Source organism: Fusarium coffeatum (genome assembly GCF_003316985.1).
Source record: "Fusarium coffeatum strain FIESC_28 chromosome Unknown BRIP53273_contig_354, whole genome shotgun sequence".
Taxonomy (NCBI): Eukaryota; Fungi; Ascomycota; class Sordariomycetes; order Hypocreales; family Nectriaceae; genus Fusarium; species Fusarium coffeatum.
This window is the reverse complement of record NW_022158143.1, coordinates 16,270-39,066: the sequence shown is the minus strand read 5'-3', so window position 1 is coordinate 39,066 and position 22,797 is coordinate 16,270. Positions and strand designations below refer to the sequence as shown.

General features: G+C 49.3%; 8 protein-coding genes across 8 annotated transcripts; 4 read left to right on the top strand and 4 right to left on the bottom strand.

Annotated features, from left to right (window-relative positions):
• Window positions 1-1,132: 1,132 nt before the first annotated feature.
• FIESC28_11023 (uncharacterized protein) lies at window positions 1,133-2,299 on the bottom strand (the record flags this gene model as incomplete). Its single annotated transcript, XM_031165153.1, has 3 exons — window positions 1,133-1,342; window positions 1,399-1,797; window positions 1,847-2,299. The coding sequence occupies 3 exons, from the start codon at window positions 2,297-2,299 to the stop codon at window positions 1,133-1,135; spliced, it is 1,062 nt and encodes a 353-aa protein (XP_031010781.1).
• Window positions 2,300-4,381: 2,082 nt separating this feature from the next.
• Window positions 4,382-5,497, top strand: FIESC28_11022 (uncharacterized protein; the record flags this gene model as incomplete). The annotated part of the gene is made up of 4 exons (XM_031165152.1): window positions 4,382-4,400; window positions 4,535-4,638; window positions 4,737-5,428; window positions 5,482-5,497. The coding sequence occupies 4 exons, from the start codon at window positions 4,382-4,384 to the stop codon at window positions 5,495-5,497; spliced, it is 831 nt and encodes a 276-aa protein (XP_031010780.1).
• An 897-nt stretch (window positions 5,498-6,394) lies between these two features.
• Window positions 6,395-8,113, bottom strand: FIESC28_11021 (uncharacterized protein; the record flags this gene model as incomplete). The annotated part of the gene is made up of 2 exons (XM_031165151.1): window positions 6,395-7,791; window positions 7,858-8,113. The coding sequence occupies 2 exons, from the start codon at window positions 8,111-8,113 to the stop codon at window positions 6,395-6,397; spliced, it is 1,653 nt and encodes a 550-aa protein (XP_031010779.1).
• Window positions 8,114-9,196: 1,083 nt separating this feature from the next.
• Window positions 9,197-10,077, top strand: FIESC28_11020 (uncharacterized protein; the record flags this gene model as incomplete). Its single annotated transcript, XM_031165150.1, has 3 exons — window positions 9,197-9,269; window positions 9,324-9,466; window positions 9,520-10,077. The coding sequence occupies 3 exons, from the start codon at window positions 9,197-9,199 to the stop codon at window positions 10,075-10,077; spliced, it is 774 nt and encodes a 257-aa protein (XP_031010778.1).
• Window positions 10,078-12,638: 2,561 nt separating this feature from the next.
• On the top strand, window positions 12,639-14,131 carry FIESC28_11019 (uncharacterized protein; the record flags this gene model as incomplete). Its single annotated transcript, XM_031165149.1, has 4 exons — window positions 12,639-12,762; window positions 12,824-13,077; window positions 13,141-13,283; window positions 13,336-14,131. The coding sequence occupies 4 exons, from the start codon at window positions 12,639-12,641 to the stop codon at window positions 14,129-14,131; spliced, it is 1,317 nt and encodes a 438-aa protein (XP_031010777.1).
• A 447-nt stretch (window positions 14,132-14,578) lies between these two features.
• FIESC28_11018 (uncharacterized protein) lies at window positions 14,579-18,420 on the top strand (the record flags this gene model as incomplete). Its single annotated transcript, XM_031165148.1, has 3 exons — window positions 14,579-15,556; window positions 15,643-16,189; window positions 16,238-18,420. The coding sequence occupies 3 exons, from the start codon at window positions 14,579-14,581 to the stop codon at window positions 18,418-18,420; spliced, it is 3,708 nt and encodes a 1,235-aa protein (XP_031010776.1).
• Window positions 18,421-18,860: 440 nt separating this feature from the next.
• FIESC28_11017 (uncharacterized protein) lies at window positions 18,861-20,350 on the bottom strand (the record flags this gene model as incomplete). The annotated part of the gene is made up of 3 exons (XM_031165147.1): window positions 18,861-19,261; window positions 19,317-19,928; window positions 19,981-20,350. The coding sequence occupies 3 exons, from the start codon at window positions 20,348-20,350 to the stop codon at window positions 18,861-18,863; spliced, it is 1,383 nt and encodes a 460-aa protein (XP_031010775.1).
• A 470-nt stretch (window positions 20,351-20,820) lies between these two features.
• Window positions 20,821-22,544, bottom strand: FIESC28_11016 (uncharacterized protein; the record flags this gene model as incomplete). The annotated part of the gene is made up of 3 exons (XM_031165146.1): window positions 20,821-22,197; window positions 22,260-22,369; window positions 22,508-22,544. The coding sequence occupies 3 exons, from the start codon at window positions 22,542-22,544 to the stop codon at window positions 20,821-20,823; spliced, it is 1,524 nt and encodes a 507-aa protein (XP_031010774.1).
• Window positions 22,545-22,797: the final 253 nt, after the last annotated feature.

Below are 22,797 nucleotides of genomic sequence, written 5' to 3'. Positions count from 1 at the left end.
TTACTGTCGAATCAGCCTGTCCCATACAAGGGTACATAATGAAGTTGCTTACAGTATAGTCTAGGCGTAACAAATTGAATCATGTTGAACCATGCATCTTGATCACCGTCGCAATGAGATAAACTTACATTCCATCAGGTGGCTGGTATGGCAATCAGTCTAACCACATCATACGTAGGACATTCGTCAGACCTTATAATAGACACTCACTGTTCCTGGATCGTCCTCTTGCACTGCCTCTGGAAGACGTGATGGCTTCTAGCGCGACTTGAGCTCACCACTTACAGTTCGTGGAGAGGAGTCTTAAGTCTTACACTGCCACACAGCCTTATACGCGGCTCACGATCCGACCCCCACAATCCAAGGCTGTGTTTTTCTGATACAGTACATGATGATGACAGTATCATATTCGGACTCCAGCTTATATACCATGTACGTACCTTTGTTATCTATCCCTGTCCTGGTCCTAGTCCCGGTCCCGGTCGGTGACAGCCGAGTTCTTCCTTTGGCGTTTGAAGATCCTCGCAAGGCAGATTTTTGTTTTACCTACACTGCTCCAGTCGCAGTCGTGAATGTCACTTGTAATAGTAGATTCTGACGTTGGTGTCTGATACGTTTCATACTGAAGAGATGCTTATCTGACGGCGACAACGATAATAAATTATGTCTGATGGAATAACACAAACTTGTCCGTTCATAGATTTTCCCTAGCAGTGCCATATCTATCTTAGACCGACGATTCTGCTTCCAAGTCTTGTCGTCTCCAGTCCGCTTCATCTGTCTTCACTTTTGCGTGACTCTGGATAAGTAGAAAACTGAATTTATAACCACTCGAATTTGGCTATTATCATTATATCCCAATACTCCATAAAATCCACCAAGAGTAGAGTTTCCCTGCTTGAAATGCCAATAAATGCCAACCCTTCTAAGAAATCCAATCAGAACTCCCTCGTCCCTTATGCAGTTGAAACGCCATTCCCGAGTGGTATCATATGCAAATGCCAACCATACACACGATGATCGTTCTCCCTTTTTCAACTTTTTAAGCAAATGAAATGACTTTCCAGAAAAGTCTCGAACTGAACCTCGATAGACCTTTGTCTGGTATCTCTAATCGTAGTACCAGTCATCCTCAGATAACTTCAGCCCGATCATAGCCAGCTGCCTTCAGTGCAGGCTTAGGTGGCTCTCGATCCTTGAATTCACTGACGAATGGGTTTGGGTCGTCATTTTGGTTGAGGTTACCCAATGTGTGGTTAACTCCTCGATGCGTTGCCTCATCAGCCCTGATGTAGAGAATCAAGTCCTTCATCGTACGGTGCTCCTCGGGCATCTTCCAGTACTAAATACATTGTTAATTGGCTGCATTACTGATCCATGCGTGTTGTCAATACATACCTGAATAGCAATATCAGGGATCTGGAACTTAGGGTCACTCCACTTGGGCAAGTTGCCATCCTCGATCTCCTTTATACAGCGAGTGTAGGTGTGGACAGCCTCTTCCTCAAGGTAACCAACAAAACGGTGAACGATCTTGGGCGAGATGAGGTATGAGACGAACAGGCTGTTGAAGAAGACACCCTGGGCGCCGATGATCATCATCTTCATGAACCAACCAGGTTCACACATCTTCATGAATGTCAAGAGGTGCATTCTCTCGTTGTAGCTCTCCTCGAGGAGAGTTTCGATCCAGCCATTGTCACGCTTCATGCGTCTCAGACTGCCGAGATGTCGCAGCATACCACCGACCATGCCTGGGACACCAGCAACGCTTTCTAAGAAGATGAATCGGATCAACTGGTTCATGTTAGATGGCTTCAAGTATCGAGTATGATATACAACTTACCCATTGTGCCTCGGTGAGTGGCCTCTGAGCTGCAATAGCTGTAGTTGGCTTCTTTTTGTCCGACTTCTGATCCCGGTCCATGCCTGTTGCCTTATCCATACAATATCTGGCAACACGAACAATCTTCCATGCCGTCCAGTCGCCCAGAGTCTTTGGTTCTCGGTGGGCAGGCTCAACAGCCGCCATTTCTTGGTAGGTGTAGCCCTCGTGTGGCCATGCTGGTCTGGTTGTTTGGATGTGCGGTGTCTCTTTGACAGGGAAGAAGTCACGAAGCTGGTTGTTGGGTGTCGAAGAGAAAAGTCGGTGCTGCTGAGATACGGAGTAGCCGATCCGAAGGATAGCGGGAGTTTTTGAGAGGGATGATGAGGATGATACTGTTCGAACAAGACCAAGAGCTGCAGCCTTTGCAGCCTGTCTCGAAGCTGGGTTATGGTGAAGCTGGGTTGACAACATTGTGAAGAGTAAGACTCTAGACTGGTTGTGTGTAAGAATGTATTATTCTGAATAATAGAGATGAATGTTTGATACACAAGATATCATGATACATAAAATTTCCTTCCTGCCTGAGAAGATACTGCCAGACCTTTATATAGATACGCTATGGAAGCCCTCGGAGAAGCATTGGCCGCACGTCAGACGCTATTCTCACCTCAACCCGAGCTAAAGCAAGTAGATTATGCATTTGCGCCACCTATGGGCAAGATTACTGACCCGTATGCATTCGGCTGAAAAATTGCTGACGGAGGAGGTTACAAAGACTACGAAGACAGACCGGGTGAAGAAGATGAGGCGCCCCAAGGTGAGGACTGCCCGGGAATTAGAGAGTGCGGCGTATGCGGCACACCTTGGCCGCCCGCTAATTTAGTAATGGTCTAACCAAACAAAGCACGACAGACGAGCCGCTGTAATTGGGAAGCGCTAGAAAGACGTTCCCGAAAACCTAAATCGGCATCTTCTTTGCGGCTCAAAAAGTTGCGGCTGCCATGTGAGTCAAAGTTCATCGGGAGGACTCGGATCTCAGCGCTTGGACGGCGATGAAGTCTTGAGAATCATTCATAATCTGACATCAACGACAGTACAGTATCTCAAAATATGTTCATGGCACGTGCTGTAAACGGGCCTATTCCTTAGTTGCCGTCGTGAATTTTCTAGATCCCGACTCGACTCGGATATTGATGGATGAGAACAAATCGGGATTTCTCGATATTCAAGACCCAGGCTTCACTTTTGATAAGGGGTTTCTCGGGATACTGAGGTGAATCAGCGGGACTTTAATGGTCATCTGTTTTGTATATCCTCGTATAACTAACATTCAGACCCTACCTCACTTACACCTTGGCTCCCTGATCGTATACAGTAGAGATGGACATCATGATGAAGTTGTTCTCTAAGAGGACAGTAAGATCTTGAACATACTATTCATGACTAATATCCACGCTTATGAACTTTAATTGACGAGTATAATACAAATTTCAATCTCTGTTTGTCATTACTGCGCGGCACGTATAACGACAGTTTGTGCTGATGACGATTAGGTACATTTTAGGAATCAATTGTAAATGGAGTGAATACGATTTGATTCCCAATATCAATGATCTGATGAATACCAGAGGCCATACTCTGCATCGTGGTAGAAGCCGTGACTACTTATACAATGTTTCTGGTGCAGGGTAAGTAAATGCGAGACCTGTCCCACGCTTTCGGCTCTTCAGACATCAAAATTGGACGCGAGAATAATAGGAAGAGTAGTTCCAGTGAGCCAGTGAGCAAGTAACTTGTATGCAAAAAAGTTTAATGGAGTCATCTAGTAATACAAGAGGCAAAGTTCCTTGAAACCTTTGACAGCTTACGAGGAAGCTTTCACTGAACTGTGCCGTAAACGAGTGGATATCAAATGAAAAGACTTAAAACAGACAAAAGTATAAGTCGGTACCAAGCCACATATAGTGGTTATCCTAGCAAATAACGTCGCTGAATCGCATGCCCAGTCCGGTACTCAGGCACTTACTGTATGATAACTGACGTCAATGCTCAGCCCGATGGAAAAATAAAAAATACCCGCCAAATTTTAAGGCTAAAGAAAAAAAAAAGTGCCCCTCCTTGACAGGCACTGATTTACCCCTCCATCGGGTCTCTGTGAGCTTTTGTGCCTGATGAGATAGATATATACCACGGTATACTACAATGTATACACTTTTATGTGCCATGCTTTACAGTTAAAAACTATAGTACCCGACCAATATGAATATAAATACATAGTCTAGTGTCTGCGTAGAACCTTGTTTCGTTCGTTGACTCTTCCTTTGTTCCCTTCCATTCCAAGATCCATCCATCGACCCGTTTTGTACCGTAGCCAGTCCAGCATCAAACACCCACCCACACCTACTACCTAACCTGCCTACAGGCGCACAACCTTGGGCACCACACAAAACTTAACTTCCATTTCCCTCTACCACGTTCGTACGTCCTGAACTTCAATCATCACACCTCACTCCCGTAAAATCACGGCCAAACACCAACCGACCGACAGCCATCATGCCTCCTAAGAAGTGGGGTACGTAAATCTCCTTGTCCAGATTATCGTCATGTCTTATCGAAATATGGACTTTTGCGGGGTCTCTCGTCTTGATCATGACAGGCCTTTACCAGACAAGCAGCAACATCTTTGCTAACGAGGCGCTTCTATAGACGAAGAAGACAGCGATGATAGCTCTTCCTCCGGCTCTCCTGCCGTTGGTGCTGCCGCCGTTGCCGCCCGCCGCAAGTTTGACGATGAAGAGGATGATGGAGATGTAAGTCTTGGTCTTGTTTGACATTGTCTCGCTTGGCTCGTTACCTCATAAAGCTCGCCGTACACTCCCTTTCACGACTGACATAAACTCTTCTACAGGTTCTAGACTCGTGGGATGCCGACGACTCCGATGCCGAACGTGAGAAGGAGCGCAAGGCCGAGGAGGCTAAGAAGAAGGCCGCCGCTGCCGCTGCTGCTGCCAAGAAGCCCAAGGGTCAGCGAATCGCTGAGCATCAAGCTGAACGTGCTCAGCAAAAGGCTGAAGCCGACAACTACGAGGAATACGAGGAGACCGAGTCCGAAAAGCGTGAGCGACTTCGACGTACTGAGCAAGAGGCCGATCTTGCTCATGCTGCCGATATGTTCGGAGATATTGGAATCAGCGCCGGCCGTGCCAAGTCTCGTCCTGCTACCGTTGTTGTCGATGCCAACGACCCTACCAGGACTGTCGACATCTCAAAGCTGCCCCTGTTCCAGCCCAAGACCAAGGCTCAATTCGAGACCCTCCGCACCAGCATCACCCCCCTCATCTCGGCCAACGCAAAGAACCCCCACTACTCCCTATTCCTCCAGGACTTCACCAAGGCCCTTGCCAAGGAGATGAACAGCGAACAGATCAAGAAACTCGCCAGCACCATGACAGCCCTGGGTAACGAGAAAATGAGAGAGGAGAAGGCCGCCGACAAGAGCGGCAAGAAGACAAAGGCTGCCAAGACAAAGACTTCCCTCGTCGCTGGCCGTGCTAACGTCGCGGACACTACTACTTACGATGACAACGACGACTTTGGAGAGTGAGTAACTGCACATCATGTCGAATAACTCGCCAAGCTGACGTTTTCTCTAGTGATGACTTTATGTGAAGTGTTTCTCGATAACACAAAAACGAGATCTCTCGCCCCTATCCGACCTGCCGCGCCCAGCTTCGACTTGTGTACTCCCACTCCAGTCCAACTGCTTGCCAACTGACATGCCATCGACGCAAACGCGGCGATAATAGTCGCACGGCGTCGCCTTGGAACACTCTCAATTATTTGAACAGGACAGGGCAGACGCAAAAGAGTTTGAGGGCGTGCTACAGGAGAGGGAGGGAAAGGCAGCATGCATAAAAGTGGTTGTGGCGCAAAAGATTGGAGAGCGTTTGAGATTATATACAGGAAGATGGCGAAGCACTGTCATGCCAGCATTGTTTACGCTCTTCAGGTACTAGGGATCTACACAAGGACTTAGCGTTAGTAGATGAGAATTTGTTTGCTTCAAAAGACTTTTTGCTACATGGATATATCAAGTCTGAGTTGATGAGTGTTCTGTTTCGCGGCGATGAGGTAGTCAAACGCTGGAATAGCATTCGTATCAGTGATACCCGAAAAAAGGGCAATGTCAAGATAGTGTAAATAGTTCATATATCATGTATATTTGTCTGTAAGAGAATATTTAGACTACTTCGTCTTCCGTGAACATTACCAATCCAGCAAGGGTATCTCGGCCACCCGCCCATCATTTTGCTCCCTGGAAACATTAAGGAGTTGAGTAGAATCATGGACGAAATCTTGTCATGGATATATAAAATCCCATCAACGCCGGTAACATTCAATCGTGTCGTGAAATAACCCCCCAAACGCCTCTGTTGCCTTTACAAATGTCGTTGTCTTGAAACAGCGTCCATAAAAATACAAGTTGCACATCATCGTTGATCAGATCGTATACTCGAAAGATTTGCGAGCAACTGAGATTGAAGAACAGCGGCTCGTCTGTGGCAATTACACCACGTTGCCCGCCATGCCCATGAAGAGGGCGTGGACAGCGACAGACAATGTCCAAAAGCCGACCTTCTTGAACCGTCTCACACGACTCTGCTGGTTCTCAACATCATTTGCGAACGCATCGTATGTCTCCGCTGACATGTCATTCATAAGACCACAGTCAAAGATGGACCAGCTGCCATCAAAATCGCTAGCCCGCTTCACAATACGGCAGTTGATTGGGATATACGTTTTCTTGGCGTTAATATAGGCAACGATAGGCCGAACCAGCGCCTGGTTGACATAGGACATGTCCTTGGTGAAGAGAGGCACAGCGGCCTTGACGTCATTCATGGAAATCCGAAGATCCATGATGAGGTATCGTCGCTCGTCCTCGCTCATCTGTGGCTCGTCGGTAGGCTCCTCGTCATCGGCATCAACAGTTGAGTCTGAAAGATGTCCTGATGTAAGGAGAGCGGGCCCCTGCTCTTGTATATTGCGAATGAAGCGGTGCCTGTTTGTGTCGACGATCTCTTCAAGCTGGTCATAGAAATCGGCCATGACCTTGGTGATACTCTCGTCAGTGTCAGCGGGGAACATAACGTCGGCGACAATGTCAACGTTTCCCTCGTAGATCCAACCAAACGGTCCCTCTACGCCACGATTGAGGTGATCAATCCTCAAGCCATCAATACGGAGCCGGCTGAACTTCTTCCAAGCCTTAGGGTCGCCGAAACCAACCGAAGCTTCTGGATCACCATTGCCACTGGGCACCACACCATGGACTTGCCGGGGATGAATCGTGAACAATGAGCCATCGAAAGACCCTGACATATGGTTGGCCGAAAGAAAGTCGTAGAAGAGCCACTGCTTTCGCAGCTGAGGCAACTCGCAAGAGAAGATGCTGATAGAGAATGGTCGGAACCCGCCCGGCTGATGGACGGTGAGTAGTAGGTCCTCCATCTTGAACTTTTCGATCTCAAAGTCTCCAGGTTGGTGCTTATGGCGGTACGATAGGGGATCGACCTCTTCGACCGGCCAGGTCACCGATGTTCTGTCAATGACACCGCGAACGCCCTTGATCTCAACGTCCTTGAGCAAACCCTTGCCATTCCACCAGTTCAAGAACGAAAGCGTGACGTTGACGGTCGACAGTGTAACATCGAATTGAGTATAGTTGCCGTCATCCTCAACTTCAGGCGACTCTGCTTTCCGGCCAGCGGCAGCCTCTGCAGCAGCATCTGATGAGCCCTTACTCACGGACGAAACATTACCTTGCCCAGGTCGTCGGGAGACAAACACGTTGCGGAAAGAGATGACATTGTCCCGCCACTTGGGGACAATAGCAGACTCGAAGACAACGGTGACGCCGGCGGATTGGGTTAGATAGTCGCCTACCCATTGAGCGAGTGTTTCTATTTCTCGTTAGCAAGGGGGCTTTTCAATGCAAGAGAACTGCCCAATGCAACAGATGTTCATACCTTGAGCCACAACGGTATTGATAGACAAGATAATCAGCGAGAAGAACGTTGTTGTTCCGACAATAATCCAAGCGAGATGACCAAAAAGAAACCATGATACAAAAGCACCCCATTCATCGATGTTCCATGGCCGCATACTTCTGATTGACACCCATTTTAGACGAATCTTGAGTCGTTGCCAGAAGCCATTAGCAGCCTCAAGCAGTTCGTCCTTTGTCGGTCGATGCGGCATCCGCGGCAGGTGTAAGTACGACATGTAAGAAACTGGCTCAGAGTCTGCTCCTGTAGACCCTTGATTTCCAGCCTGGCCATCTTTGCTTGCATCATTTAGTGACGATGCCTTCACTTTTTTCAAGTCTTCTGTGGTTCTGGCCGGGGTGGGGGGAATATCTGTGATATCCTTGCCACAAGAGCATTTCGGTCCATTTCCACTGCTGCTACCTCTACCACTGTAAAGTCGATGTTGGAGAGGAATCGTTGGCCAAACTATTGAGCCATATGAGTACAAGACTGAGGACTGTACTGGAAGAGAGGTTGTGCGCCCGGTGACAAATTTCCGAGGCTTGGTGGTATGGCGCAATAGCGATAGCGGCGTTGCGGGCACATCATTATCAGTGGATTGCTTCAAATTCTGATATTGTCGCTGGGTATGATTTAGTCGAACATTAGAGGGAACAATAGGCGTCATTAACAGTGGCCATCTTGGACTAGTTTCTGCGACAGTACGTCTGGATATCGAAGCGAATACTGCCAGAGGAGAATTGGATGCGATTCCTAAGCAGCGCCCGATTACAGAGGAGGGGATACCCTTGGCCATCATTCCGACATCATGGTGCCTGGCTGAAGAACAAAAAGACACGAACAGTTTGAGAATGGCGAGGAAAGAGTAAGTAAGTAAGCAAGCAAGCAAGCAAGAAAACCTTGAGGTTGGAAGAGTTGGAGTTGAAGGCAGGAAGAAGGACGAAGACGGGTAGGTAGTGAGCAACAGATTCCGTCACTGCCCTGTGAATGTGAATGCTAGACTAGACTAATTCATGCTAACCTAACCAAACTGAACCTTTCCAGGCTTCTGGTCCGGGCAGGAAAAGTCACTCCATGACGCGCCTAGCCGATGGCAAGCAGCGAGCCAATCGATAAGCTCTGATAAGCCACACAAATTTTGTTCAGTGCGGTCGAAAGTCGAGCGCCCCCCACCAACAAGTCCTTCGATACCCTTGAAAGTGCGGTTGACCTCGTTGATTTTTTTTTTGTGACAGAACTTCAAGGGTCTTCGTGAAGAACGTCTTTTGCATCTTCAACCCGTAAATATTCACGGGATATCTCTCAGATAAAATAAAAAATGCCTGCGCCTACCGCATTGCAAAAGGCTGAGGAAGCCCCGCTCGACAACAATGTCCAGCTCCCGGTCCAAGGTAAGAAAAAATTCTGAAATGGATTATGATCACCGTCTCTAACTTGGGATCTAGATACCGATGAGGACTTCCTGTTAGACGCGCCTGTTGATTCATCTGCCGATGCGAATGTCCTCGTGCCTGTGGAGGAGAGCAACGAAGATGGTATGCAGATTGATGAGGAGGGACGACCTCGATTTGCGCCCGCCAGAGACATCGTGAGGACCCTCGTGCTACCATACCTTTCTCATGTTTTTAACACCTTTTGTAGGATCCCGTTACCAGAGTCGAGACGCGCAAGATTCCTATTCCTCCTCACCGAATGACACCTCTGAAACAATCATGGACCTCTATCTACCCGCCTCTGGTTGAGCACCTCAAGCTGCAATGCCGAATGAACATTAAGCGAAAGACAGTCGAGTTGAGGTCATCAAAGCATACTACCGAGTCTGGAGCGCTGCAGAAGGGAGAGGATTTCGTCAAGGCTTTCACCCTAGGCTTTGATGTGGACGATGCCATCGCGCTGCTACGACTTGACGACCTTTACATCCAGAGCTTTGAGATCAAGGATGTACGAACGATGCATGGTGACAGCCAAGCTCGTGCGATTGGACGAATTGCTGGAAAGGACGGAAAGACAAAGTTTGCCATCGAGAATGCCAGCAGAACACGTATTATTCTGGCCGACAGCAAGATTCACATCCTGGGTGGTTTCAAGAACATTCACCTTGCTCGCGAGTCGGTCGTGAGTCTGATTCTCGGAAAGCCACCCGGCAAGGTGTACGGCAACCTCCGAACGGTTGCGGCGAGAATGAAGGAACGTTTCTAAAAGACAAAATCTGGCGAAGGACTACAAACGGCGTTTCGGGTGGGCAGCATTATGATCTTGAATTATGTGAACCAGGGTTACTCAGTCAAATGGAAGGATGGCATAGTATGTCGATAACGATAAAGATAGATATGAATTCGATTTGTCGCTTCGTGGATACCCACCATACAATACCCACGGGCCAACAACGCATGATTCTGTCGGGCTAATTGCAGATGCTGCCATCTGCAGTCAGATCATGTTTGATACAACGTAGCAAGACCGTGCTCTTGGAGTATCAAACCACATCTTCGGCGGTACAGCACAAGCGATCAAACGTCCATCGTCCACCTGTAGACGAGGGGGTGGGACAGCTCGGGTCTATTGTTGGCCCGCAATGCAGCTTCTCATGAGATGCTGATAGGCACGGACTCAGATCATTCCATCTGCATCCATGTTTATCAGAACATATCACCTTTATCGGCCGACTTTGAACGTTTGACCGACAATCGAGCGCGGCATTTAGAACAGCATCTACTCGAAGGAAGACTGGGCATATTTCAGCCTGCGAGAGCAAATAATTGCAGTCCAATTAGACTAGGCTACTCAGGGCAGGGCTGCCAGGTAGGCGCTGGGTGATTTTGCCTTGCCATCATATACCTTGTTAATAGGTACTACATGCAGCCTTCCGGGACTGCGGAGGCATTGTGTCGTTCTCGTCGTACCTTGTTGACTTGGCTCCCGATCGAGAAGAGGACTGTCCAACCGGAAGACGTCCTCGAGCCGGCACGGCGAGCCTGGGGTTACGATGCGGCAAGACGGGCAAGATGAGCCCGCAGCGCCGGGAATCAACGGGAGCGAAGCGTGGTCTAGAGGAAACTTGTATGTAATTGAGTTCGGTACGTGGAGATGATGCTACGCATAACAGCTTGGAACAACAATTTAGAGTGACTGAGAGGACTGTAAAACACGATATTTGCGTGGAGACACAAATGATGGTGTTTAGACGAGTTATAGTGGGCTGTGATCATCATGATACAAATTGTCTTTCGTTGTGACTGTCTCGGTCTCGGTGCGGCCCTGCATCGGCGGGCGTGAAATTTGCTAAGACGGTAGAGGGTGATTTTCCATATCGATATCCATTCCATGGTCCATGACTCCCAATGGATGCTCGATAGTAAACCATGCCATTCTGTGTCTGGTCTAACCTGGCCTGCCAGTCCGATGCTAAATCAGGACCCTGGACATTATATCTTGTCTGTCGTTTACTGTAAAGTAAAGGTAATATGGATCTCAAGGTGAGCGGCGCGCCATTAAGGTGGCTTCTGGCAGGGTGGGCGTGGGATGGGCTGGATCTAGGCGATGGAACCAGTCCCAGACCCAGTCCAGGGGGAGAATTGGACCTGGACCCCTCTTCTAGGCTCTGGTTGAATTGGTCAAGGGTGAGATTTTGTGAGATCATTTTCACCCCTCCAACGTCAATCAATGCCCCACCTCGCAGGTAATTTGTAAATTTTGGTGAGAGACATCCATGAAGGACGTCCAAGTTGAGATGGGGAGGGCGACTTCCTTACGTAGGAGGCAGGTAGGTACATGGTTGATGTTCTTTTTTTCTCTCGTGTCGACCGTTGACTGGGTTAGAAAGAAGAGGTACCTGGAGAGGTTGCCAGTCGCGATCGACAGATTTCCTCTGCCTTCCAGGAACTACCTATTCATAAATAAACACTTTGTCCTCCCCTCCTGGAGCCTTCCTTTTTTTCTTCCTCTTCTATTCTCATCTTCATACCATCATCCTATATCCATACTTTACTCGCCTACCAGACTGGTTTCTGCTGGCTTCAATCGTGTCTGATACATAAACACTTTACCTAAGGTAAGTTTGAATCTGGATGATAAAACAGTCACGGCTGTTATCAATGCCCCTCACCTCCTCTTCACCTCCATTTTAAGCATCTATGTCCATCAATTGGATAGCATCCAATGGATAGGTAGTACAGCACAGCACAGCATAGCACGTTGGAGCAGAGCAATGCAAAGCAAAACAACCTTAGCTTCGAGCTCCCCCCCTCCCCCTCCAACCCCTCCTCCACCTTTACCTACCACCCCTCCCTCACCGATTGGAAGAAAACCCCCACCAAAAATTCCTAGGAGCTGGTTCGACTTGGCTTGGTTTGGTTTGTTGTGATGAGCAACAATAACCAGTCAGCCGCTGCGCAATGTTGAGGCATATTTTAGCTGGGTACCTACTTGGTTACTGTAGGTCAGTACTGACTGGGTGACGCGCACTGGCATTGACTCTGGCGCTGGCACTGCTTTGCCCAGCATTGCTCTGCTCTGCACTGCACTGCACTGCTCAGCTCATCATGGATGGATGGATGCTTGCTACCTTACTTAGGCATTGCCCGTTGAAGCGCCGGCCGTCCCATCGGTAGAACCTTCTACGCACTGGCTACTATATAATTTCTTCCTCTTCTCCCTCTCCTCTTTTTTCTCTCTTTCTCACCTTCATCCTTTACCTTTTATTCTTAAAGGCAAACAACTAATTCATCAACCCACTTAGAAAAACATAACACTAAGTCAACATGGCTGTCAAGAAGGTCTTCGCCCGCTCCGTCTACGACTCCCGTGGAAACCCCACCGTCGAGGTTGACGTCGTCACCGAGACTGGCCTCCACCGTGCCATCGTTCCCTCCGGCGCCTCTACCGGTTCGTCTCGACCGCACTCGTCAATTCTTCCTATGCAATCGCTAAATTCATAATAATATAGGCCAGCATGAGGCTTGCGAGCTCCGAGATGGTGACAAGTCCAAATGGAACGGCAAGGGTGTCACCAAGGCCGTCGAGAACGTCAACAAGGTCATTGCTCCCGCTCTGATTGAGAAGAACCTCGATGTCAAGGACCAGTCAGCTGTCGATGCCTTCCTCAACGAGCTCGACGGTACCAGCAACAAGACCAAGCTTGGTGCCAACGCCATCCTTGGTGTTTCCCTGGCCGTCGCCAAGGCCGGTGCCGCTGAGAAGGTGAGTCTCGAACACACAGCACTACATTCATGCTTTTGGATCATTCCGCTAACATCGTCATAGGGTGTTCCTCTGTACGCTCACGTTTCCGACCTTGCCGGAACCAAGAAGCCTTACGTCCTTCCCGTTCCCTTCATGAACGTCCTCAACGGTGGTTCCCACGCTGGTGGCCGCCTCGCCTTCCAGGAGTTCATGATTGTCCCCACGTATGTGCCTTGAACTTCCATCCGTCATCAGAGGTGACTAACAGGACCACAGTGATGCTCCTTCTTTCACCGAGGCTCTCCGCCAGGGTGCTGAGGTCTACCAGGCTCTCAAGGGTCTTGCCAAGAAGCGATACGGCCAGTCCGCTGGCAACGTCGGTGACGAGGGTGGTGTTGCTCCCGATATCCAGACCGCCGAGGAGGCTCTCGAGCTCATTACCGATGCCATTGAGCAGGCTGGCTACACCGGCCAGATGAAGATCGCCATGGACGTCGCCTCCAGCGAGTTCTACAAGGAGGCTGAGAAGAAGTACGATCTTGACTTCAAGAACCCCGAGTCCGACCCTACCAAGTGGATCACCTACGAGGAGCTCGCCAGCATGTACTCTGACCTCTGCAAGAAGTACCCCATCGTCTCCATCGAGGACCCCTTCGCCGAGGACGACTGGGAGGCCTGGAGCTACTTCTCCAAGACCCAGGACATTCAGGTTGTCGGTGATGACTTGACTGTCACCAACCCTCTCCGCATCAAGAAGGCCATTGAGCTCAAGTCTTGCAACGCTCTCCTCCTCAAGGTCAACCAGATTGGTACTCTGACCGAGTCTATCCAGGCCGCCAAGGACTCTTACGCCGATGGCTGGGGTGTCATGGTCTCTCACCGATCCGGTGAGACCGAGGACGTCACCATCGCTGACATTGCTGTCGGTCTCCGTGCTGGTGAGATCAAGACCGGTGCTCCCGCCCGATCTGAGCGTCTTGCCAAGCTCAACCAGATCCTCCGCATTGAGGAGGAGCTCGGTGACCAGGCTATCTACCCTGGTAAGGACTTCCGCAAGTCTGTTAACCTGTAAATGGGGACAAATGGATATGTGGAACAAAAAAGCCTTGTGATGATAATGATGCCTTGAGGTCTTCAGCCAGGACGCTGGGACCATATACCAGGATGGCAAATTGAAAGTAATAGAGGCAAAAACAGTAAAAGCCAACTGATCAATTAATAAAACTTTGATTGAAGTTCAATATGTATTGCTCGCTTATGTGATTGTATTTTACTTTACTGTGCTTTAAAAGAACGATAACGGGTGAGGTCTAACTGGTTGAAACTGCTGTGGCTCGTGTCATTCATAGAAGCCACAAGTGGCTGTTTCTACAGCAACAAGCTCATTGGCGCATCGATAATATCAACATTATGCGACCATCCCACTTAAATCGTTAGCTCTTCAACCACAATCACACCGACCGATCCTGAGAGTGTTTTGTAGACATAAACACCTCTTTAGAGGAGATACTAACCCACCATGTCATCTTCAGGAGACCTCATCGACTTTGACTTGATCGAAGGTCAGAAAGAAAACATTCAGTCCTTGCCAGGCGGTCGTTCAGCAAAGAAGCTCGCCGAGCTTTACTCCCCATCGCCTCTTCACAAGCAGTCGACACCCACACCCTCGGATACGCGCAATGTCAACGACTGCATTCGAGCCGAGTTTGAGCAGGAAGTCGAGAATTTAGACGAGTCAGACGATCCCCTCGACATCTTCGAGCGTTATGTGCGATGGACACTGGACGCCTACCCCTCAGCACAAGCAACACCACAATCACAACTTCACACTTTGCTTGAGCGCGCAACAAAGACTTTCATCGGGTCAGCACAATACAAGAACGACCCTCGATACCTGAAACTATGGGTTTACTACATCCACTTCTTCTCCGAGGCCCCACGGGAGACGTACATGTTTCTGTCACGTCATGGAATAGGAGAGTCTCTCGCCCTATTCTACGAGGAATATGCTGCTTGGCTTGAGGGTGCTGGTAGATGGGCACAGGCCGAAGAAGTATATAAGCTGGGTATCGAGCGAGAGGCTCGACCTGTGCCGCGCCTCATGCGCAAGTTCAAAGAATTTGAGGAGCGTGTCGCTCAGCAGCCAGATGTTATGAACGAACCCTCATCTCCCGCATTACCCACCATGCGACCAGCACTTGCTGCCAAAGTTGACCCTTTCGCTGCTGCTCGTGCGGCAGACCCTCAAGCTTCAAGAACATCAAGTGGTGGAGCAGCCAAACCTGGAAAAGCCAAGATGGCAATTTTCTCTGATGGCGACGCTCAACCTTCTGCCATGTCATCGATGGGTGCCGGATCAAAGGGTTGGGATAGTATTGGCTCACTAGCGGATCGCAAGAAAGAAAATGCCATGGAGGCTAAGCCTTGGGCTGGAGAGACGCTCCAAGCTGGTGGAAAGAAGAGCGCAGCTCCAAAGATGTCAGTGTTTAGGGATCAGGTAAGTTGATCTTCTTTCCCCTGACTCGTCCACATGTTGATGGTCATAGGACTAATGTATGGTTATGATTTGTTATGGTTGAATAGTCTCTTTCGCAAATACAGAATATCGTTGTTGTTCCGTCAAAACATCAGATCTCCTTACATCCACAAACTGGTAAGAAGGAGCGTGTTTTTGTTGACCTTGCCGCTATATATCCGACTCCTGAAGAGATTGGCACTGAGCTTAGCTTCGAGGAGATCATCGCTGCTAATCGAGGATGGCTCGGTCACTGCTGGGAAGAAGAGTCGATTGACGAGAGCATCGTCCCTGATCCTGCTGCTCCTCTTGAAATTGAAGAGATCAGCAAGGGCTTGGGAGAAAAGCTGATGATCCACCAAGATCCTGTTGGCAAAATTCCTATCCATAAAGATTCTGGTGACAAATTGATGATTCGCCCAGACCCTGTGGGCAAAATGGCTATTCACAAGGATCCCGTCGATAAACTCGTTATCCATCAGGACTCCTCCGCCAAACTAGCAATCCATAAGGACAGCGTGCAATATGATGAGAACGGCAGGATTATTGAGCAACCTAGACCCTCACGGGGTAGCAAGAAGAAAAAGATGATGGAAGTCAATGAGACTCAAATCAGTAAGTCGGCTCATATGAGCACCATAGGTCAATCTAACCGTTCAACAGTCAAGGCAAAGCTTGATTCACCCTCAAGACCAAAGCTGAAAAAGAAGAACACATCTGAGCCCACAATGACACTTCACACCAAAGCTGCCACTGATGATATCTACGATATTTTCAATGCACCTCTGAAACCTGCTGGTCAGGAGGAAGGGGAAGAAAGCGCAGATGAGGACGATTATGAAAGCGATGATAATTACACGAGTGATGCTGAGAGTACGGGTACCACGAGGCAGATTGAGCCCAGTGAAGCTGGTGACGACGATAACGATGAAGATGCGAAAAGCATCAGCGAGTGGTCAGACTTCTCGACACGAAGACACATCCCTAATCTCGATGGAGAGGGAGATGAGGATGGAGATAGAGATGAACGCAATGACACCCAGGTATCTGCTTTGATCGATACCACTGCTGCAGAGCATGAACAAGACTCGACAGAAGCTCTCGACAATACTGATATTCACTCGCGAGTGGACGAAGAACAAGATGAAGACGAAGAACTTGGGACGCCTGTTTCAGAGGACTTCCCTCCCCAACCTCGCACAACTTTCGTTCCAATTCCGCCCGAGGATTATGAACCCCCTACCCGGCCATATAGGGACCCGGCTGAGGTGGCAAATAATCGACTACCCTTCATGACCCCTATCACAGAAAGGACCGAAGTGTCCTTGGATGTGACAGTAGAGCGTCACGAATACAAGACACCTTGCAAGAGAGAAAGCTCCATGACTATCGACGAGGAGGACGAGGAGGACTCAGACCTCGAAGCTCTTAGTAGCCCTATTCGAGGAATAGTCAACGATGTCCTCTCACCGCCGAAGATGTCAGTGCCTTTGGCTCCCAAATCCGCTGGGCCTCTTGGAAAGTCGATTCCATCGAAGCCTCTCGCATCTAAGGGGCCTATCATCAAGGACACGCAGTGCAACCCTGTGGATGAGGCGGTTCGGTCCGAAATCATTGCCAAGATGCTGCCTCCTTTGAGCTCCTACTCAGGCTTCTACGACCATCGGGATGAGAAGTATGAAAGAGGTGGTGAGATCCGGAAGTTTGCCAAGGCTCTGACCAAGGCAAGCAAGTCGGGCGAGAGAACGTCGTCTATTTCTACCCAAGTGGTGATTGAGCTTCCTGAAATTCGCTCTACTTACACGATTAAAAAGGAACTGGGAGCCGGAGCTTTTGCCCCTGTTTACCTTGTCGAAAACTCCGCCCCAGAAGCTGACGAGAACGACGAGAATGCGGTCCCTACGATGGGCAAAGGAGCTTTTGCTGTCAACCATCGGAGCGAGGTCGAGGCTCTCAAGATGGAGAACCCCCCTACACCGTGGGAATTCCACATGATGCGTCTGGCTCACACTCGCTTAGGACCCCAGCATCGTGCTTCTGCCTCACTATCTTATGCACACGAGATGCACCTTTACCAAGATGAGGCCTTCCTTTTCCTGCCTTATCATCCACACGGCACCCTCTTAGATGTTGTCAACTTCTTCCGAGCTGAATCATCTGCAGTTATGGACGAGCAACTGGCCATGTTCTTCACCATTGAGCTTTTACGGACTGTGGAATCTCTGCACTCGAAGAGCGTTATGCATGGAGATCTCAAGGCTGACAACTGTCTCCTCCGTTTGGATGCATTGTCAGATGACGAGTCTCTGACGAGCCAGTGGAAAGCCGATGGCAGCGGTGGATGGTCATCCCGTGGCATTGTACTCATTGACTTCGGGCGAGGTATCGACATGCGTGCTTTTGTTCCTGAGGTTGAGTTCATCGCCGACTGGAAAACTAGCGCACAAGACTGTGCCGAAATGCGAGAGGGCCGGCCCTGGACATGGCAGATCGACTACCACGGACTCGCAGGTACGATCCACACACTTCTATTTGGTAAATACATTGAAACCATGCGCTGCGACCAAGGTGGGCTAGGCAAGTCCGGTCGACGCTACAAGATTCGGGAGAGTCTCAAGCGCTACTGGCAAACTGATCTGTGGTCTGACTGCTTCGAGATTCTACTCAACCCAGGGGTGGCAGCAGCAGCTAACGGTGAGGAGGACGGTCAGATGCCTGTACTCAAGTCCATGAAGAGTGTCAGAGAAAGGATGGAGACATGGCTAGAAGCCAACTGCGAGAGAGGTGTTGGCCTTAAGAGCATCATGGGTAAACTTGAAGCTACTTTTGGCAAGAATCGGAAGTGAGTGTAACGGGCTAGTTGTCAACTGTCCCTTTGTGACCTGGCGTTGGATATTGGTAGGAGGGTGTTGGTTCTCTTGGAACATTAAATGCGTGTTTTGGGCTCCGGTTCTTTGTGAGATGCATCATGAGCAATACCCCTTCGATGGAGAAGACTTTATAAATAGATGAGATTTGCATGGTTTATAGCACGAACTATATGACATTATGTATGAACCGACTTCCCAGTGACGTCTTCAGAGTTTCAGCGAGTCGTCCAAGGTGATCAAACACCGAGACCATCCTGGAATCTACTTTAGCGCCTGGCCATTGATATATGGATTTGTTCAAAGAACAAATATTATGGTAGATACATACAAAGCCGTAAGTCTAGAATTACAAAGTTTAACCCTGTTAATACACAACACATGGCGCCCAGACGCTATGCATACGAGCCAAGCGACTTTTACTCGCTATCATCCGTCTCGCCCTTCTTCTTCCTTCCACCCTTCTTCGTCCCCTTCTTGGCATCCTTTGCTACCTTGCGATCAACTTGATCTTGGATCTTGTTTCGCTCCGACTCGCCTTTAGCTTGTAGCTCTGTCTCGAGCTCTTTGAACCCGTCACTCTCAGCGTCCATGCCAACAAGTCGCTCTAGAAGCTTGATCTCGTCAGCCCAGACCTGCTTGTCTTCAACGGACTTGCCGTCAGAGCCAGTGCGGTCGATAGGCGTTTCCAAAACCATGGGCATGCCAGCGAAAGGTGCGTGGTTCATGATGCTGTGGAAGGCACGGAGTCCAAGAAAGCCTGTGCCAATATTGGCGTGGAGGTCTCTGTTGGAGTTGAAGGGTGCTTTGCTATCATTGACTAACATTCGTTAGTGGCTGGCTATAGTTGTAGAATAAGAAGAATGAAAACTTACGATGGAAAGCCTTCAGGTACTCGTGTCCCACGACATCGTTGAAGGCATCAAATGTCTTCTTGAATGCTTCCGGTGTCCTCAGATCATGCCCTGCTGCAAATGCGTGGCATGTGTCTATGCAGACACCCACTCTTGACTTGTCTTCTATGAGCTCGATGATGTCTCTCAAATCCTCCCAGGTCGAACCAATAACATTTCCACTGCCTGCCATGTTCTCAAGGACCGTAATGACCGTCTTGGTAGCCTTGTGCGACTTGTTGAGCTGCGCCGCGATACGTCCGATGGCTGCAGACCTGTTATCACCACCTGTTGAACCTGGATGGAAGTTGTATAAACGAATGCCCAATTGCTCGCAACGCTGAAGATCGTCGACAAAGGATGTATACGCCTGGTTCGCCTTGTCTTCGTCGGCCTGTGCCAGGTTGACAAGGTATGAACCATGAGGGAGGGCATGCTCGTTCGCGCTATAGCTGTGATCTTTGCATAATGAGATAAACTGATTTTTTGCTTCAGGGTCGAGGGGTGGGTTTGTCCATTTTCGCTGCGACTTCAAGAAGAGTGCGAAGGCGTTTGCGCCAATGTGAATGGCATTTGTAACTGAATTTTGAACTCCTGAAGAAAGATGGTCAGTAAGCAAAAACAGCCGGAGTCGAAATGCATGTACCTCCTGCAGCACTGACATGAGCACCGATATGCATGGCAGGCTTAAGTTCAGAGACAGCTGTTCGATTTGTCAAGGGCGTCGCATCTTCGTCTTTAGCCTTGGTCTTGCGTTTTTTGGTCACCTTGGCCGCTGGAGCTGGAGCTGAAGCTGAAGCTGCACTCTCGGCTTCTGGTTCAGCCTTTCGTTTTGTGGAAGCCTTGGTAGTCGCGACTTTTGATACAGCTGCCTTTGAGACTGTTCCATTTGCCTTCTCAACAATCTTGCTAGCGGCCGCAACGGCTTTGGCCATGGTTGGCTTGGGCATCTCGTCGTCGTCGCGATCTTCGTTATAGCTAACTGCCTGCTTTTTACGCAGAGAGGTACGGGGCATTGTTAAGCTTGAGCTGAGCTGGCCTATTGAACGATATCGATTGGTGCCAACTTGATTGATTGACAAATGATCTGTTTGTTGACTTGAGTGAGAAGATCGTCGTTGGGGAGTGGCCTGCAACCTGCAAGGGTGTGCACCGTGTGACGCGATCAACGCGCTTCCTCCTTGTAATGCCATCACGCAGTCACGTGCAATCTCTCTACATGTTGTTTCTATATTGCCGTCTTGAATAATTGAGAAAACCAACATGCATAACGATTATAAAGATTATTATTGGAGCCATACACTAACTGACAGCCCAAGCTTACGCATCACATGGCCAAAGACAAATAAGGTTAGAAAGCTGGCTCATGAAGCCAATCTGCTCAGCTATAGGCGACCCGTTCCATCAAGAGTTGAATGCAACCTTAGTCCAGATATCCATACCTATATAAATTGTCCAGAACTTTTCCAACCAATACAAAAGAAAATTAACCGATGAACTCCATTTCAGCCTTGCGGTCTACTGCAAACTGATCCTTGTATGTCTCCCACAGCTTCTCGACCTCCTGAACATAGCGTTCATGGAGCTCGTCGATATCATTCTGAGCTGGTTGGGGTCCGTGAGCTCTATCAACCCGGATAGGTCGTCCCATCACGATGTTGACTGGGCGGCGGTATGGCATAAGTCCGACGTCATAGTTCAGCACGCCGCGGCCATGAAGAGCTGGGAGAGTAAACTTGAAGACCTTGAGAAGGATCATCTGGATCTGGTGAACGATCGGGTGCGTCTTGGGGCTCAATTGGTCATAAAGATCGTTCTCGCCAAATCCGATAACAGGAACAAGGTCGGCTCCAGTTCGAAGCGCCATCTTGATAAAACCCTTGCGACTCTTCAGGATCAAACGGAGGCTGCCAGGCTGAGCTTCGAGCGACTCGCGGGCACCTCCGACAACAATAGTAACAGCGCGGCTTTGGCCATCGTTCTTAGGCCCACCCTTGGAGAGAAGATTCCAGATCGACTCCTTTGAGACCGACTGGAGACCAAGAAGCATGATATAGTCACGGTAAAAGGGGAGGCGGAAGTTGGAGTCCAGAGTAAGCAGTGTGTTCGTGATTCCAGGAAAGAGCTCACGGAATCCAAGGGCGTTAGTGCCAAAGGCGGCAAAGGCACCATGGGAAATGATACCATGAGGATGATAGCCAAAGATGTACTTCCTATCGCTGGGGAGATCATGTGTTTTGTGCAACTTCATGGGGAAATATCCTGCAAAAAGCTTCCACAACTTCAGACTTCGAACCCATTCTGAGCGGTATGTCAGATTTCCGTTGGTGCCAGCAGTTGATAGAGCAAGGTGGATGAGGTAAGGAATAATGATAGGCCAAGCGAGTGGGTTGGCACAAATCAACCAAAAGGCCGAAACCAACGTAGCGATGGACATGCAATGGAACAAGACGGCTGCTGTCTGCGAGCGTCTCCTCATGGGCACTCGTAGTGGCGCGAAGCGAATTCCTCCAGCGCGCCAACTGGCTGTCTTGCGATCCTGGGACTGGGCGGTGATAGGCAGCTTGGGGTAGGTCCAGTCATCACCGCCTCTGCTGTCTTTCGCATCTCGGTCTGCGACAACGTCCGCGTAACTTTTTTCAGTATCATCTGCATCTTGATTCTTGCCATCTTGGCCGTCGGCTTCGGCAGCGACAGCGGCGTAGCTTTTTGCCGAACCGTTGGAGATTCCATTAGGCGCTCCATTGGGCTTATTATTGGACGCGCCGTTGGTCGACAGCATCAAATCATCAAAATCAGCGTTGCTGGTAGAGATGCTAGAGTCAAAATCCCGGTCTGGCATCTGAGGTCGCTCTTGACCATTCTGTGATTGTCTTGTCAGTTCAAATGGCTTGATAGGTAACTGATGCAGGAGTTGGTACGTACGGTTCCATTGGTCATAGGTTGTTCTTGCCATTGCTCCGACGCAGCCGACTGGTCGTTTTCCGGGTTAGGAATTGTCGTCACCTTTTCAATTGGCTCTGACGGGTGCACGCCTTTCAGGTCTCATTAGCAACTCTTCAGTTAAGCGATTGATTGATGATGACGCTCCCCAGGTTCCAGGTTCGCGCTGCCGTTGAGCGACAGTCAAGCAGACCATGCGATCAGGGTTGGATATAATAAAGCGGACTTACCGTTGCTGGTGGGAATGCCGCCCTCTATGTTGGACATGGTGCACAGCGTCTAATGGTTAGAACGGCTACCTTTCTTATTCTGGTACAGCGTCAAGATAAAAAAGAAATATTCCGATGTGGAGGGGTAAAGAGGAAGAAGTCAGAGCTGGTACCTAGGGGAGGACTGAGGACTGAGGACTGGTTGGATACACACACACAGCCACGTCACAGACTGATATAAGAAGAGAGAAAGAAAGGAATGACGAGACGAGATAAACGCAAAATCACAAGAAGACTCTTGAATCGGTCAC